General features: G+C 33.9%; 3 protein-coding genes across 4 annotated transcripts; all 3 read left to right on the forward strand.

Moving 5' to 3' along the window:
• Positions 1-905: 905 nt before the first annotated feature.
• Positions 906-6,257, forward strand: LOC118054648 (factor of DNA methylation 1). 2 transcript variants are annotated; one of them, XM_035066292.2, is made up of 8 exons: positions 906-1,063; positions 2,147-3,035; positions 3,461-3,642; positions 4,036-4,125; positions 4,218-4,505; positions 4,964-5,173; positions 5,251-5,486; positions 5,914-6,257. In XM_035066292.2, exons 2-7 carry the CDS (start codon positions 2,159-2,161, stop codon positions 5,482-5,484), a joined length of 1,881 nt encoding a protein of 626 aa, XP_034922183.1. In that variant the 5' UTR covers positions 906-1,063; positions 2,147-2,158; the 3' UTR covers positions 5,485-5,486; positions 5,914-6,257. The 2 variants fall into 2 exon arrangements, with proteins under 2 accessions (XP_034922183.1, XP_034922184.1); XM_035066293.2 differs by having other exon boundaries at positions 907-1,063; positions 2,159-3,035.
• A 1,932-nt stretch (positions 6,258-8,189) lies between these two features.
• Positions 8,190-9,656, forward strand: LOC118054649 (probable CCR4-associated factor 1 homolog 6). The gene is made up of 2 exons (XM_035066294.1): positions 8,190-8,349; positions 8,546-9,656. Exon 2 carries the CDS (start codon positions 8,676-8,678, stop codon positions 9,498-9,500), a length of 825 nt encoding a protein of 274 aa, XP_034922185.1. The 5' UTR covers positions 8,190-8,349; positions 8,546-8,675; the 3' UTR covers positions 9,501-9,656.
• A 2,012-nt stretch (positions 9,657-11,668) lies between these two features.
• Positions 11,669-14,129, forward strand: LOC118054650 (small ribosomal subunit protein eS12). Its single transcript, XM_035066295.2, has 5 exons — positions 11,669-11,921; positions 12,069-12,110; positions 12,769-13,042; positions 13,382-13,447; positions 13,530-14,129. Exons 2-5 carry the CDS (start codon positions 12,103-12,105, stop codon positions 13,587-13,589), a joined length of 408 nt encoding a protein of 135 aa, XP_034922186.1. The 5' UTR covers positions 11,669-11,921; positions 12,069-12,102; the 3' UTR covers positions 13,590-14,129.
• Positions 14,130-14,525: the final 396 nt, after the last annotated feature.

Here is a 14,525-nt window from a genome sequence, read left to right on the forward strand (position 1 = left end):
CCTCTACTTTTATTAAAATATAACTAAATAAAAAATAATTTGTAAATAAAAAGTTATTAAACTTAATAGAGGTAAAGGATTCAGATCGTGTAAGTTTAACCAATTACATCATAAAATTGAGGTTAATTTAATATATTATTATTTTAATATTAAATTAAATTTAAATTTTTCAAAATAAATCATGTTTTTATTGATAAATTTAATGACATTATTGACAAATCCTCCACCGCATAACTTGGGCAGTAAGCCATCGATAAATGAAAACACAAGCAAAAAGTACGTGAGCTGAAAAGGAAACATGTCCAAAGGAAACTGCAAAAATAAAAATAAAAAATTCACCTAAATTAGCTATCTCAATCACAATTGTTAAATTTGACCCGATTGACTTAAAAAAATCTGTAACATTGAATTAAAAAGGATATTAATTTAGTAAATTAAAATTAATTTAAATAGATTAATTTAATTAAATCTGGTTTAAATTCAATTAGATCAATTCAATTTTTTAAAAAAAATAAAATATTTTTTTTAATAAAAATAATTGACTAAAATTAACATGGTAACTCATTATTTAATTTAATAACCTAATAATTCAGGTTATTTTTTGGGATTAATCTTCGAGTGTGTTTATATTAAAGATGAAGGTTAAGGTTCGGGTATAGTATTTATTAAAAAAATTATAAAATATAAAAAAATATTTTTTTATAATTAAATTTTATATATAAATATATTACCTCAGCTATAAAAAGTAAAACAAGAAACTCTAGTTTAACAACCAAGAGTACAACCCTTAATTGCAGGGGGGTTTTCCAGTTGTTTCTAGAAGGCTGGGTGTACCACAAATAAAATTAATAATAAATAAATATATACGCTTCACTACAGCAAACAAGGAAGTGAGAAAACGAAAAGGACAGTAGTATCCTTGACTGTGACTGACAAATAACAAAATCAAAGCATCAATAAATCTCGAGTCACCGACCTTCAACCCGTTTCCACTCCTCCAAGTTCAAAGCACAAGAAAAGCCCCGAAAACCAGATAAACTAACTCTCTCCCAGGAAATCGGAGGTAATTACTTTCAAACTTGTCAGACTATTTTCTGTTTTTTTTTTTTTTTTATCTTTGCATTTTCTTTTTATCTTTGCTAATCGTGGCTTAAATTTATGCTTTCTTTTTGCATGCGTGGTGAATGTAAGCTTAGACACGCAATTTATTAAATGGGTTTTTATGTTAGCTAGATTAAGCTAATGATCGGCATGATTAAGGGTTTTTTGTAGTGTATTTTGCGCTAAATTCGATGTTCTCGCGTTATCTGGAAAGGTTTGTTGAAGAATCTGAATAATGAAATGTGGGTTGCTGCTGCTGCTTTTTAATTCTTTTATCTTCAGCATTGTTTGGTAATAATGTTGGGTTTGATTTAGGGTTTTACTAATATAAAGCAGATTTCGAATCTATTAGACTGTTTTGTGTTTGGTTTTTAATTTTTGCTAAATATAGCCTCAATTTATTGCTTCTTTGCACGTGCAGTGAATGTAAGCTTAGATACGATATTTATTGTAATGGGTTTTTGTTGGTAACTTGATGAAGATAATAATCGGCATGTTTGATGGTTTTTATTACGTGTTTAGTACTAGAATTGGTGTTCCTCCTGCATTATCTGTAGAGATTTGTTGGAGAAGCTGAGTGTTGATAATGTTTATGTAGGAATTCAGCTTTTTTTGGTAGAAATGTTAGGTGTTTGTTTGTTTGATTTAGGGCTTTGCTGATGTAGAGGGAATTTTGAAATTTAAAATTGTGTGCATTGAATGTATGTGGGTTACAGCCGCTTATTAGGGAGAAAATGGGCTTTGTTTGGTAAGAATAGTTGGATAATTGGTTGCTGTGATTAAGGGGTTTTGTACATGTTTGAGAAATTTGAGCAGGACTTGTTTGAAAACATCACATGTCGATTTAAAGGTTCTAATGAGTGTTTTTTTTTTTCTTGCATGTGTTGTTGGTGTGTTTTAATGGTGAGTTTGGAACTTAGTTTTAGTGTGCTATTATTATCACTAATCATATGTTGATTAACAATTCTGCATTAGCTATAGTTTAGTAACTTTGAATGATTACTGTTAGTTCACTGTATTAATGCTCATAACCTTGAAATTCTAGCATACTGGTCAGATGGATCATAGTTCTGAAGAAGAGTCAGATATAAGTGAATCAGAGATTGAGGACTATAAGGACAAACCGCTAGAAGATTTGAGGTCTGGGAACCTTAGAGTGAAGGTGAATGGGTTCCTAAGGTGCCCTTTCTGTGCTGGTAAAAAGAAGCAGGACTATAAGTACAAGGATCTGCTTCAACATGCAACTGGAGTGTCTAAGGGTTCTGCCAGCAGAAGTGCAAAACAGAAGGCAAACCACCTTGCTTTGGCTAGATATTTGGAGAATGAACTGGCTAACGAAGCAGAGCAAACTCCACGCCAGGTTGCGCCACAGCCCATCAAGCCATCTCCAGAGCAACAGGAGCTCTTTGTATGGCCATGGATGGGAATTATTGTGAATCTGACTGAGCAGAGGGACAATGAGTATTGGATGAAGAAATTTGCTGAATATAAACCCTTAGAGTTTTGTACCTTTTTGAATGAAGTAGACCATTCCACCCAGGCCATAGTGAGGTTCAACCGTGATTGGGATGGCTTTATGAACGCAACAAGATTTGAACAATTATTTGATAATGCAAATCATGGTAAAAAGGACTGGAAAACGAGGAAAACACAACCTGGATCAAGCATTTATGGCTGGCGTGCTCGTGCTGATGATCACGATTCTGATGGGCCAATAGGGGAGTATCTTCGCAGGGAAGGAAAATTGAATACTATTTCTGCCATTGTTCAGGAATCTAATGAAAGCAGAAATACTGTTGTGGCTCACCTAGCTGATAAAATTGACGAGGCAAATAAAAATCTGGATAAGCTGCACTACAACTTCAATGAGAAGAACATGTCTTTAAGAAGGATGCTTGAAGAGAAAGACAAGCTGCACTATGCTTTTGTTGAAGGTATGTTCCTTTCCATTTTTGAGCATCTCATTGGTATTGGAACAGTACACTTGCATAATTTGCATAAATGCTAGTTAATGGGTGCCTATGTTTCTAGTACATTGCCATGGTTGTGTACAGATCCTTATCTCGATTGCACACTCTTTGTTCTAAATTGCTTTGTGAATATTCGTCTGTCTTGTCTTGCTGTAGTTACACATGCAATTCTCCTGTATTTATCCATAAGAGTTGAATATCCACAGTAATTGTTTCTTTTTTGAACATGACATTAACCCAAACCAGAAAGAAATTTGAAGAACTGGATGCTTTTGTTTTATTTTATCAACAAGTCAAAAGTTTTATCCCATTCATTCAGGTGTGGAGTCCAAGTTTTTATCCCTGATTTGGATAGTACTTGGATCATATGGTTTTTAATTGTTTATCAGAAACAAGGAAGATGCAGCGACACGCACGTGAAAATGTTCATAGAGTATTGGCAGAGCAGGAAAAATTGAATGATGAATTGGAGTCTAAGAAAAAAAAGCTTGATTTCTGGAGCAAAGAATTGAACAAACGTGAAACAGTAACTGAGCGTGAGAGGCAAAAACTTGATGACGAGAAGAAAAAGGTAACATAAAGATTCAAACCAATTCTGAAGCAGGAATGGTTAGTCTCTCCACATCAACTTATCTTAGTGATAACGTTTTCTTTTTTCCTTCTCTTCTCTTTTCCTTTTTATTTATTTTATTTTATGAAGAGTTTTATTACCTATTGATTGTTTGCTTTTTGATCGATGAATATGTCATATGTTATTTTAATTTACAGTTGTTTTCCACAAGGGCAATAAACTGGTATAGTCCTGACAAGCTTTCAGCTTACAAGAATAAAAGGCATCATAATGACTGGCTTATATATTGATCAAATAGATAAAAACACTGGCATGAAAGATTGAAATGCTGATACAGTTTTTATGTTCAGTTATATATTGTGCTCAGCACTGACTTTTTTATGGTCCTCCTAGAATGATGCGAGGAATAGCTCTCTCCAGCTGGCATCCATGGAGCAGAGAAAGGCTGATGAGAATGTCTTAAGACTGGTTGAAGAGCAAAAGGTGCACTTCTTGGTGCTAGGTGCATTTAATTTTGTACTTCTTATCTTATGGTTTCTGTTGCTTTTAATTTATGAAGATGTCCAAATTTTCAGAGAGAGAAAGAAGAGGCCTTAAAGAAGATACTTCAGTTGGAAAAACAGTTGGATGCCAAACAGAAGTTGGAAATGGAGATTCAAGAGATAAAAGGGAAATTACTGGTGATGAAGCACCTTGGAGATCAAGATGACGCAGCAGTTCAAAAGAAGGTGGAGGAGATGAAGGATGAGTTGAGCCAGAAAGAGGATGATTTTACTGATATGGAATCTCTGAATCAAACTCTCATAATTAAAGAACGCCAAAGCAATGATGAACTTCAACAAGCACGAAAAAATTTAATAGTGGTATTACTTTGCTTTCTCTTTTTATCATTGTTTCAAGTTTCGCACAGTTAACTGAAACAACGTAATTTTTTTTCCTAGAGTTTAGGAATTATAGAAAACAATGTCCTTGAACTCAGTTTCTTGTCTTTGCACATGGGGTTCAGTTACTAATAGAGAATGATATGACAATCGATTGGCATCAAGCCTGCTTGGAGGGTAAAGGAAATGTAACCAGAAATGTGAGAGAATCCAGATTTTTTTTTTCCCTTGGCTGATAAAATGGAAAATAAAATTTGTGACATAATTGTATTCTGCCTAATTTTGGGACCAAGTAGGCTTTTAGGTCTAACTTTCCATGAATATTCTCTACCTGTACTGTTGTTGAATGAAAGTGAATTACGAATAATCGTGTATTTATTGGATAATTCTAATACGAAATAATGGAAGGCAGTTTCTTCCCCCCCCCCCCTGTTTTTTAGGGTCTGGGAGATATGCTGGGTGCTCGAACTCTTATTGGACTAAAAAGAATGGGAGAAATTGACGAGAAGCCCTTCCATAATGCATGCAAGGAAAGATTTCCTGAGGACCCACTGTTGCATGCTTCCACTCAATGCAGCTTGTGGCAGGAGAAATTGAAGAACCCAGCGTGGCATCCATTTAAAGTTATTGATGTTGATGGGAATGCGAAGGTATTTTTTTTTCCTTCTCTCGTGGTGAATAACTGGAAGGTTGAAAGTTTAATCGTATGGTATGATGCATGATTCAGCAAATACTAAATGAAGAAGATGAGGAGCTACGAAACCTCAAGAAAGAGTGGGGGGATGAGATATACACAGCAGTTGTTACAGCTTTGAATGAGTTGGAAGAGTATAATCCTAGTGGGAGATATGTGGTTTCAGAGCTCTGGAACTTCAAAGAAGGAAGGAAAGCCACATTGAAAGAGGTCATTGCCTATATTGTGAAGAATATAAACACTCTCAAGCGCAAGAAAGCAACATGAAGGTTAGCTCAACCAGCTTTCTTGATTATTTTATATATATATATATAATTCATTGCTCGAGTCAAATCTGATAGTTAATCAATACGTAATTCTTACTTTAAAGTCATTGAGAACTTATCCATCGTTCTGTATAAATTATCGATTCTATGAGAGCAAGAGTTAAAAAAACCATGGTTGGCACCGTACTAAGCTCAAAAACGTTTATAATGGTCTAGTTGATGCCTCCAATACATCAATCCATGTTTTCCTTTTCAACCCAAGATGCACTAGGTTCATAAATACCTCCATTGTTATCATGTACTAGGGGGTGTTGGACTTATAAAATGAAACACGAATCTGAAGCATCTGCACATGCATTCAACTTTCCTAGCACCAAACTCCTTGTAGAAGTTTGTTTCACCACAGTTTAATCTTGACATTGAATGCCAGGGAACTCTCGGAGGAGGAGGGAAGTGTAGTTTAAAGAGCTGGAGGTGTGCAGAAACTTGAGAGGTTGGAGCAGGTGTCAGGTGACATGAAAATTGGGGACCATAAGTTGTTGGAGCAGGTTTATGGTACCATAAGTGTGGTACTACGAAACTGGTGGCGTCACTCATTCTCCAACAATTGTGAACTTAATTTTGATGGAAGAAAATTTTCCTGCTCAGTGCAGCGGGATTTCTCCAAGGTTATAAATTCTCTGTTTCCACGAGTCAGTATTATCCATGGGACGAGGTTAAGTAATGTCTTGACTTTTAATATTAGTTGGTTAATGAAGTATGCGTTTTCTGTAATGCGTTGTGGGGGTGTTTTTGACTTTGGAGTTCAAAAAAAATTGATTTTTTTTGTCAGTGTTGATAATAAAAATAAATTTTAAAAAATAAAAAATATATTATTTTTATATATTTTTAACTAAAAAATATTTTAAAAAGTAATTTTTATTATGAATAGAGTGGAAATAAAAAGTAAGGGGCATAATGGGGATATGTTGGAATGTCTTTTAAAATGTCTTTGTATTTTATTTTTCTTACACTAATTTAGACGCCACTCAAGTCATTTTATATGCTATTATAACTAATGTGAAAACCATTAAAAAAAAAAGCCTTGAAAAACATTAATTTTGATGATTTCTCAGCACATGCATTTCTATGGAAGCAATTATCACTCGCTAACATGCATTAAGATGTTATTGGCCAGTTATTAAAAAAAAAAAAAAACAAAACAAAAAACTTAAGGCATACGTGTATTGCTGCATTACAAAATTGATTAGATTGTGGGTAAATTGGTTTTTTCATGTGGTTCAATTGATACTATTAAATTGATTATGGTAAGATTGGTCTTTTTATGTTTTTAGTATGGTAAAATAAAAAAAATGACTTAATTATTTTTTAAAGCAAAAAAGTTAACCTTGTGTTTAAATTTTTTTTTAAATAGTAAGATGATTAAATTAATTTTAATATCAAAACTTACTTAATTTTTTTTCAGGGTTTTTTATTGTAAAAAATTTTAAGAGGAGGTGATTTAATAATTTAATTGAAATAAATATTATTAAAAAAAGAGAGAGAGTTGCTAACACCTGCAGCTTATGTGTTAGTGTGTGGATGGTGTCCATGCCTTTTAGGTGACATTCATAATATTTTCTGCTGGACAAACACTAGCTTTCAAGGCAGCGCTGGAATCTCTTTAACAGCCCCTTTATTTTTTTCCTGGATAACATGTGTGGTTAATAGACCTACGTTTATATCTTTTTTTTTTGTCTTGAATTTCCATGTCAAACCATTCAATATTTCAAAATATTTTTTTAATTTTTTTTTTAATTTGATCCTTGTTTTTTTAATATTTTTTATTTTATTTGAAATAATTTATAAAATTTGATTTTTTTAATTACATCCTCCTTTGTTTTCTTCATTAACCATATTTGGTCTCATTATTTTTATTGTTATTTTTTAATAATTTTATTTTTTAAATTTCATCCCTTGTAATTTAATTTTATTTAATTTTTATATCAAAATTGATCATTATTTTTTTAATTGCTATTTTAAATTTTAGATGATTAAGAATTTCGCTTTGTGATTTTTTTAAAACTTGCTTTTTATGGGTAATTCGGTCTTGTGTCTTGAGTTATGGATTTTGAAGATTAATCTAATTTGACTTAATTTTAGTCTTTTTTTATATACTTTTTTCTTAAAAATATATATTTTTAATTTTATAATTTAATATTATGTTATTGGGCTATTCCTAGTTGCAATCTAAAAAATAAAATAAAAAGTTACTCACTCACTAAATTCTTATATGTAGACATTGTTTAGAATTTTGGTCCAACCATATTTTTAAAACATTTTGAATTTTGTTAGTTTTAAATTAATATTTTTTATGTGTTGATGTTAAAAATTAAAAATATTATTTTAATATATTTATAAATAAAAAATACTTTAAATATAATTTTTGTCAGAATCTCAAATAAATTCTTTATCTTTACTTTTTTTATTCATTTATTTAATAAATACTATGGGTGAAAGAACATAAATGCTGCTGAGGAGGTGAGCAGGGAAAATAAGGATTCTTTTCCCTCAAACTCTCTAAAATCAAAGAAGAAAAAAGAAAAGAAAAGGAATCAAATTATCAGTAACTTTTGTTTTCTTAAAAAAAGAAGAAAAAACACAAAATCAAAAGACAATAATTACTGGTACATTTTTGACCATATAAATAAAAAAAAATTGAAAAAATATCTCTTTCCGTATCCTCTTCTTCCTATTCTCTATAATAACATCCATACAATCACCTTTTTTGGTTCTCTAGTTTCTCTCTTCAAATGTTTGTCTCTCTCTCTCTAGAATTTGCAGCTTTAGATCTCTTATCGGATCCTTCAAATCTCTCTAATTTCAGGTCAGATCCCACCCCCTCCCTCTCTCTCTAGAATTTGTGCGTTTTTTATTGATCATGGATTGCTTTAGATCTGCCATTCATTTCTTTGTCAGATCTCCGTGTTTGCTTTGTTTATTTTAGATTATTTTTCTGCTCCTGGGCTTTAAGTTTCAGAGCTGACATGGGTTTCTTTTGTTTTTCTGAAATTTGTTTGCAGATTTGGTTTTTTGAATTGGGTGACTGATAGATTTTGTTAGTGTTCGGTGCTGATTTTGAATGTTTAGTTTCATTAAACATTTGGGGTTAAGAAATTTTGTTGTGGGTTTGATTTTGTTCTGGTTTTTGTGATGTCGCTGTTGCCGAAAAGTGATTCCATTCACATTCGTGAGGTGTGGAATGACAATCTCGAAGAAGAATTCGCGCTTATCCGTGAAATAGTTGATGATTTCCCTTATATTGCCATGGACACTGAGTTTCCGGGCATTGTGCTGCGTCCGGTGGGTAATTTTAAGAATAGTAATGACTATCATTACCAAACTTTGAAGGATAATGTGGACGTGCTGAAGTTGATTCAACTGGGTCTTACCTTTTCAGATGACCAAGGGAATTTACCAACTTGTGGCACTGATAAGTATTGCATTTGGCAGTTTAATTTCCGCGAGTTCAATGTGAATGAGGATGTTTTTGCAAATGACTCGATTGAGCTTTTGCGTCAGAGTGGGATTGACTTAAATAAGAACAATGAAAATGGTATTGATGCTGTGAGATTTGGTGAGCTCTTGATGTCTTCTGGGATTGTGCTGAATGATAGCGTGTACTGGGTGACTTTTCATAGTGGTTATGATTTTGGGTACTTACTTAAGCTGTTGACGTGCCAGAATTTACCAGATACACAAGCCGGGTTCTTTAATTTGATCAACATGTACTTTCCAACTCTTTATGATATCAAGCATCTGATGAAGTTTTGCAATAGCCTTCATGGAGGGTTGAACAAGCTTGCAGAGTTGTTAGAAGTGGAGAGAATTGGGATATGCCATCAAGCAGGTTCGGATAGTTTGCTTACAGCTTGTACATTCAGGAAATTGAAAGAAAATTTCTTTAGCGGCTCATTGGAAAAATATGCCGGTGTGTTGTATGGTTTAGGTGTCGAGAATGGACAAATTACTCATTGATTATGAAAAATAGAAAATCCCCCCTCCCCCCAAAAAAAAAAAAAAGAAGAAGCTTATAAAGATGCTTTTTTCAACTCTATGTGGTGTCTGACACCAGAATTTTATGTACACTCGTGTTCAACAAGTTTATTGATATATGAACATGCTTTCTGTCTACTCGCTTCACTTTCTGAATAAGAGTAAAAAAATGTGCTTAGCTTCATGGCGACATAAATCATTTTGTTAACTGAAGATACAACATTGATAGTTCTCTTCACAATTCTGATACGTAGTGTATCTTTATCAATAGCCAGCTAGTGCAGCTTCCCGACAACTGAATTCTGCTCCAGGGACATTTATTTTTCCTGTTCATTTTCTTAGTGATTGTTGGATTGTTTCTCTATGAACTTTATGTATCTCTCTGCTTCCTTAATATATGAATTGTTTCTTATGCGTGCTCCTCCTTGGTTCTTAGTTATAGATTTATAATCATTTACAGTAGTATCCTGCATGACAGAGTACTTAGTTTCAAGTGTCAATTACTGCTTTTAGGTTTACATAAACACAATACTGGTTCACAGATGATGTCAGATAATAAATGACGTGACATCTCCTTATGCCAGCACGATTAAAATCTCCTCCTCCTTCTCGGTTTTGGTTTCTCTCTCATTGCGTTAGCCTCAGTAATGTGTATACTGATGGCAACTCTGTCTGTTGATTGTTTGGGTTTCTTTTATTGTATAAAAATTACTTTGCTCATCATTTTTCTTTAGCATTTGCATTATCCTTTTCCGGTTAAGGTTTTTCTCGAGTTACCTGTTAAAATTACTTTGCTGCATTCATCTCTCTACTCAACTGCTCAACGTGTCAGCTATGTTACTTTGTCAGGTATAGTTCTACTACTACATATTTTTATGTCTTATCCGATCCATGGAGGTTGATGCTTTATCAATGTGGAGTTAGTATTCTCTTCCATCTTCTCAATCATCTGACATGTTTCATCTTTTCAGCATAGACACTTTTTGTCTTCTTCCAACTTACTTTGTTATTCTGGATTATTTTTACCCAGTTGGATTTTTTGGGGAAAAAAATAAAAAGAGCTTGCCTTCTTTACTCTGAAAGTGATGCAGGACTAAGGTCTAAGTTCCATGATCTTTACTGCAATAATCAGATCTAGAAGAAAATTGACTTTGTGGCCTTGAAATCTTTTTACCTTTTGAGTTCAGTAGAGGTTCATTATCCAAGCAGATTCTAAAGATGATGCTGGCCCAAAGTCAAAATGTAAAAGAACTGGACTTGAATTCTTGATGGCCTCAATGAGTGGTCAAAATGTAAGAAAATTGGACTTTAACTTCTTGATGGCTTGCATGAGTGGTCAACTATGATTAAATGGTTCCTTTAGTATCTTGTATAGTTAAGTGGTTAGTTGTATCCCAATTCCCTTATGTTCTGTTCATGTACCCATTTCTCATGGTGTTCGAGATGCAACAAGCATACAATTGCATTGCAGCGGCAATTTTCAGGTAATGGCATTTTTCCTTTCGAAGATGACATGGGTCAACTATGATGCTTTATGAATGTGATAGTGCATTAATTAGCTCCGGAATCATAATGTTGTAAGGTGTAAGATAATGTTAATTGCAGCAATTTCTCGGTTGTGCAGGTCTTTTTCTTTTTGGTCAGCTTCTGGGTATGCCAGGATTTCCTAATAAGCTATTACTGTATCTGCCTTCTGATTCTTCAATCTTTTCCCCTTCAATGTTTTCAGACTCTTTTAGCATCAGCTAGTTAGCAACTACTAATGGAGTCTTGTGATAAACCCTAACGAATGAAGAGAGTGGATTTCTCTCAGCCGCAGAGTTGGATATTTGCCTAGTTGATAGAGAACATTGAATTGCTCTGCTCTGCTCGGGAGATATGCCTGTATGCTAGATGGTACCAGCTTTTAGAAACAGGCATGTTCCAATGTCAATTGAAAAGATAACAGGTTTAGCCCAGCCTGCTACCTTGCTCGAACGGTGACGGAACCAACACCAAATAACATAACAAGAAGATGATAAGCCCATTGCTGTCTAGGTGGGGAAAAAAAATGCCACTTATTATTTTCAACATGATCATAAATAAATAATTTAATAAAATCCAAGCATTCAATGAATAGAAAATTGCATTTAAAAATAATAACTAATAAAATAAGATTTATTATTCGTTAAAGAAAAGAAAAGGAATTAAATATTCCCGTTGGACCGAGCTCTTTTCGATTTCAATTTTATCGAGGCCCGGCTGGATATTGGACCTTAGGGCCTAGGACAAGGAATTGAAGGACAAGAAGGTCGCTTAGAAATTTAGGGTTTTTGCCCTCCTTTTTTTATCGTCTTCCTTCGCGACCCTCCTATTTGCTTCGCAGGCACACGAGCAGCAGGAGGCCTCCCTTCACTTGCAAAGGTCTTTGTCCTCGTTCTCTTGCATCAAGCCATCTTCAGTTTCAGTTAGTTAATGTTATCAAATTTTGAACTTGTTCTGTCCTGTTTGTAGTTGATCAGTATTGTTTGAGTACTGATTTTCTGTTTTGGCTTTCTTGTGGTTTTGCAGTAAGGAGATTCTAACATTATCAACAAATCCAAAAATGTCAGGGTATGTAACTGTTTTAATAAATTATAATTTTAACCCGTGTTTGTTTGTGATTTCCAGTTTTACTAGCTATTATTATGTGTTTAACCCATGCTGTTAGAGGTTAGTTTGTAGTTTATGATTTCGGGTTTTTCTTATTGGTCATTTGATATGCTAGGCGCTTCTTCTTCTTCTTCTTGTGGCTGTTACTTGTGGTGATTGTTGACATGGTGAATTGATTTATTTCTCTTAAGAATTGCGAATGGTTTTTATGCCTAGAGTTTAGGCAGGTTTCAACCCATCATCTTGCAAGTGCATCTTGATTTATTGGAATTTTTGAGCTTCCATTCAATGATTTCAAGTCTTTGAATGATATGCGTTTGCCAGAGGCCTTTGACATTTTTTTTCAAGAAAAAAAACTAGTGATGGAAAGGACAATGTGCTAACTATCGTATTTTGATAGAAAGGCATTTGATGCACCAATCAAAATGTATTATAGATTGTTACTTATGGCCCACTTAAGGGTGGTGCATTTTGCATCCTCTTCCTTCCCCAAAATAAAAAAACAGAAAGTATCTATCGTATTTATCTGATGTGGGGTTTTTGTTGTTTGATTCTTGAACTGGAAATGATGGTTTGTGCCATCATTATTTATTGTATTTGAATCTCCTCATCTTTGCAGTGAAGAGACTCCCGCTCCTGCTCAGCCTCTTGAGGCCATGGACTTGATGACAGCATTACAGCTTGTTCTGAAAAAGTCTCTAGCTCATGGTGGACTTGCCCGGGGCCTCCATGAAGGTGCTAAAGTGATTGAGAAGCATGCCGCCCAGCTCTGTGTATTGGCAGAGGACTGCAACCAGCCAGACTATGTCAAACTTGTTAAAGCACTCTGTGCTGATCATGGTGTAGGCTTATTGACGGTTCCCAGTGCTAAGACCCTTGGCGAGTGGGCTGGAGTAAGTTCTTTTTTATTAGCTTTTTTATATTAATCATTAATGTTTTTAGTCCACATATAGCTTAGATGTAAAACTTTGGTATAGTGCCTTTTTTTCCTCATCTATTTTCTGTAGCACATCATGTTTTTCTTGCCAGTGATGGAGTTATTGTTAGCTGGGTCAAAAGAGTAAACAGCTTGTTGTTTTGTATTGAATTAATAGATATTGACTTATTGCAGATCATGTTATCATTTTTTTCCTGTGAAAACTTGCTTATGTATTTCTATTAAATGATTTTTTGTCACAAAACCATAACGTTTATTTACTGGTACTGCTTTGTTCCCTGGTCCCTTCATGCAGTTATGCAAGATTGATTCTGAGGGCAAGGCCAGGAAGGTTGTTGGCTGCTCCTGCGTTGTTGTGAAGGTATGAGTCCTTTAAGGTATTGCATGTTTGTACTGGATTGTCATCTTTAGGGCTAACATTTTTTTCCCTTGCTGGTTTGCAGGATTATGGCGAGACAAGTGAAGGCTATAATGTTGTTCAGGAACATGTCAAGTCTAACTGAGTCAAAACAGTTCTAATTTAACAGGGTCTGATTTGAATTTCATTTGTAGAGACCTTCACTCCATGTTTCCATGGCCCCGCAATTCTTTGGGATATTTTTTTAGTGTTTTCCGGTCATCAATCTCATGGTCAGGGAGTTTTTCCGGTCATCAATCTCTGTTGGATCGAGGCGTTGGATTTTATTGATCTATCAATCGATTCTGTTCTCTCCGGCGAGGCTCCCTTCATTGTCAAATCTAGTCGGATGGCCTGCCGGGTATAGCACTTCTTTGACACTGAAACCTATCCTTGAGAGTTGAGACTTTGCCTTGGTATCATTTTTAGCCCTCTTTAGCAGCAAAAGACCAGGATAGTATTTTGACACTGCTAGGAGGAGGAAGGCAAGCTCCTAACTTTGTCACGAGCTGAAAGGGCTACGCATGTTTTAATTGAGAATTGTTGAGCTAAAACAGTTTGGGTAGATGATTCAAATGGGTTCAAAGATTGTCATTTTGAGTAACTGTTTTGCGAATAATCTAGTCCTAACATTATTTTTCCTGAATCAAGATGGATTTAATCTTGGTGTCGCAAATACATAACTATAACGCCAATTAAAGTCAATTTCTTGAACCTTTACACTTACTCTCGTTGCATAAATAGTGGCCACACCTGGTCATTTTAATCTCTTAACCAATTTTAAATGATTGATTTTATTGTATAAACTCAGTATTTTTTTTTTTTTTAATTTGGCGTACTAGCTTGGATAGATATAAATCAATTTTTTTTTTGTTTTTTGAAATTTGATTTCTTTTTAATTTTTTAATTTGATATTTTATTTTTTAGAAATTAAAATTTTTATATTTTTTTCCATGCTATTATTCTATTCTCATTTGATTAATTTTTACTTTGTTAACAAATAAAATCATTGAGATTTTTTAAAAATATTATAAAGATATAG

The sequence above is a fragment of the Populus alba genome, chromosome 3 (genome assembly GCF_005239225.2).
Source record: "Populus alba chromosome 3, ASM523922v2, whole genome shotgun sequence".
NCBI classification, from domain to species: Eukaryota; Viridiplantae; Streptophyta; class Magnoliopsida; order Malpighiales; family Salicaceae; genus Populus; species Populus alba.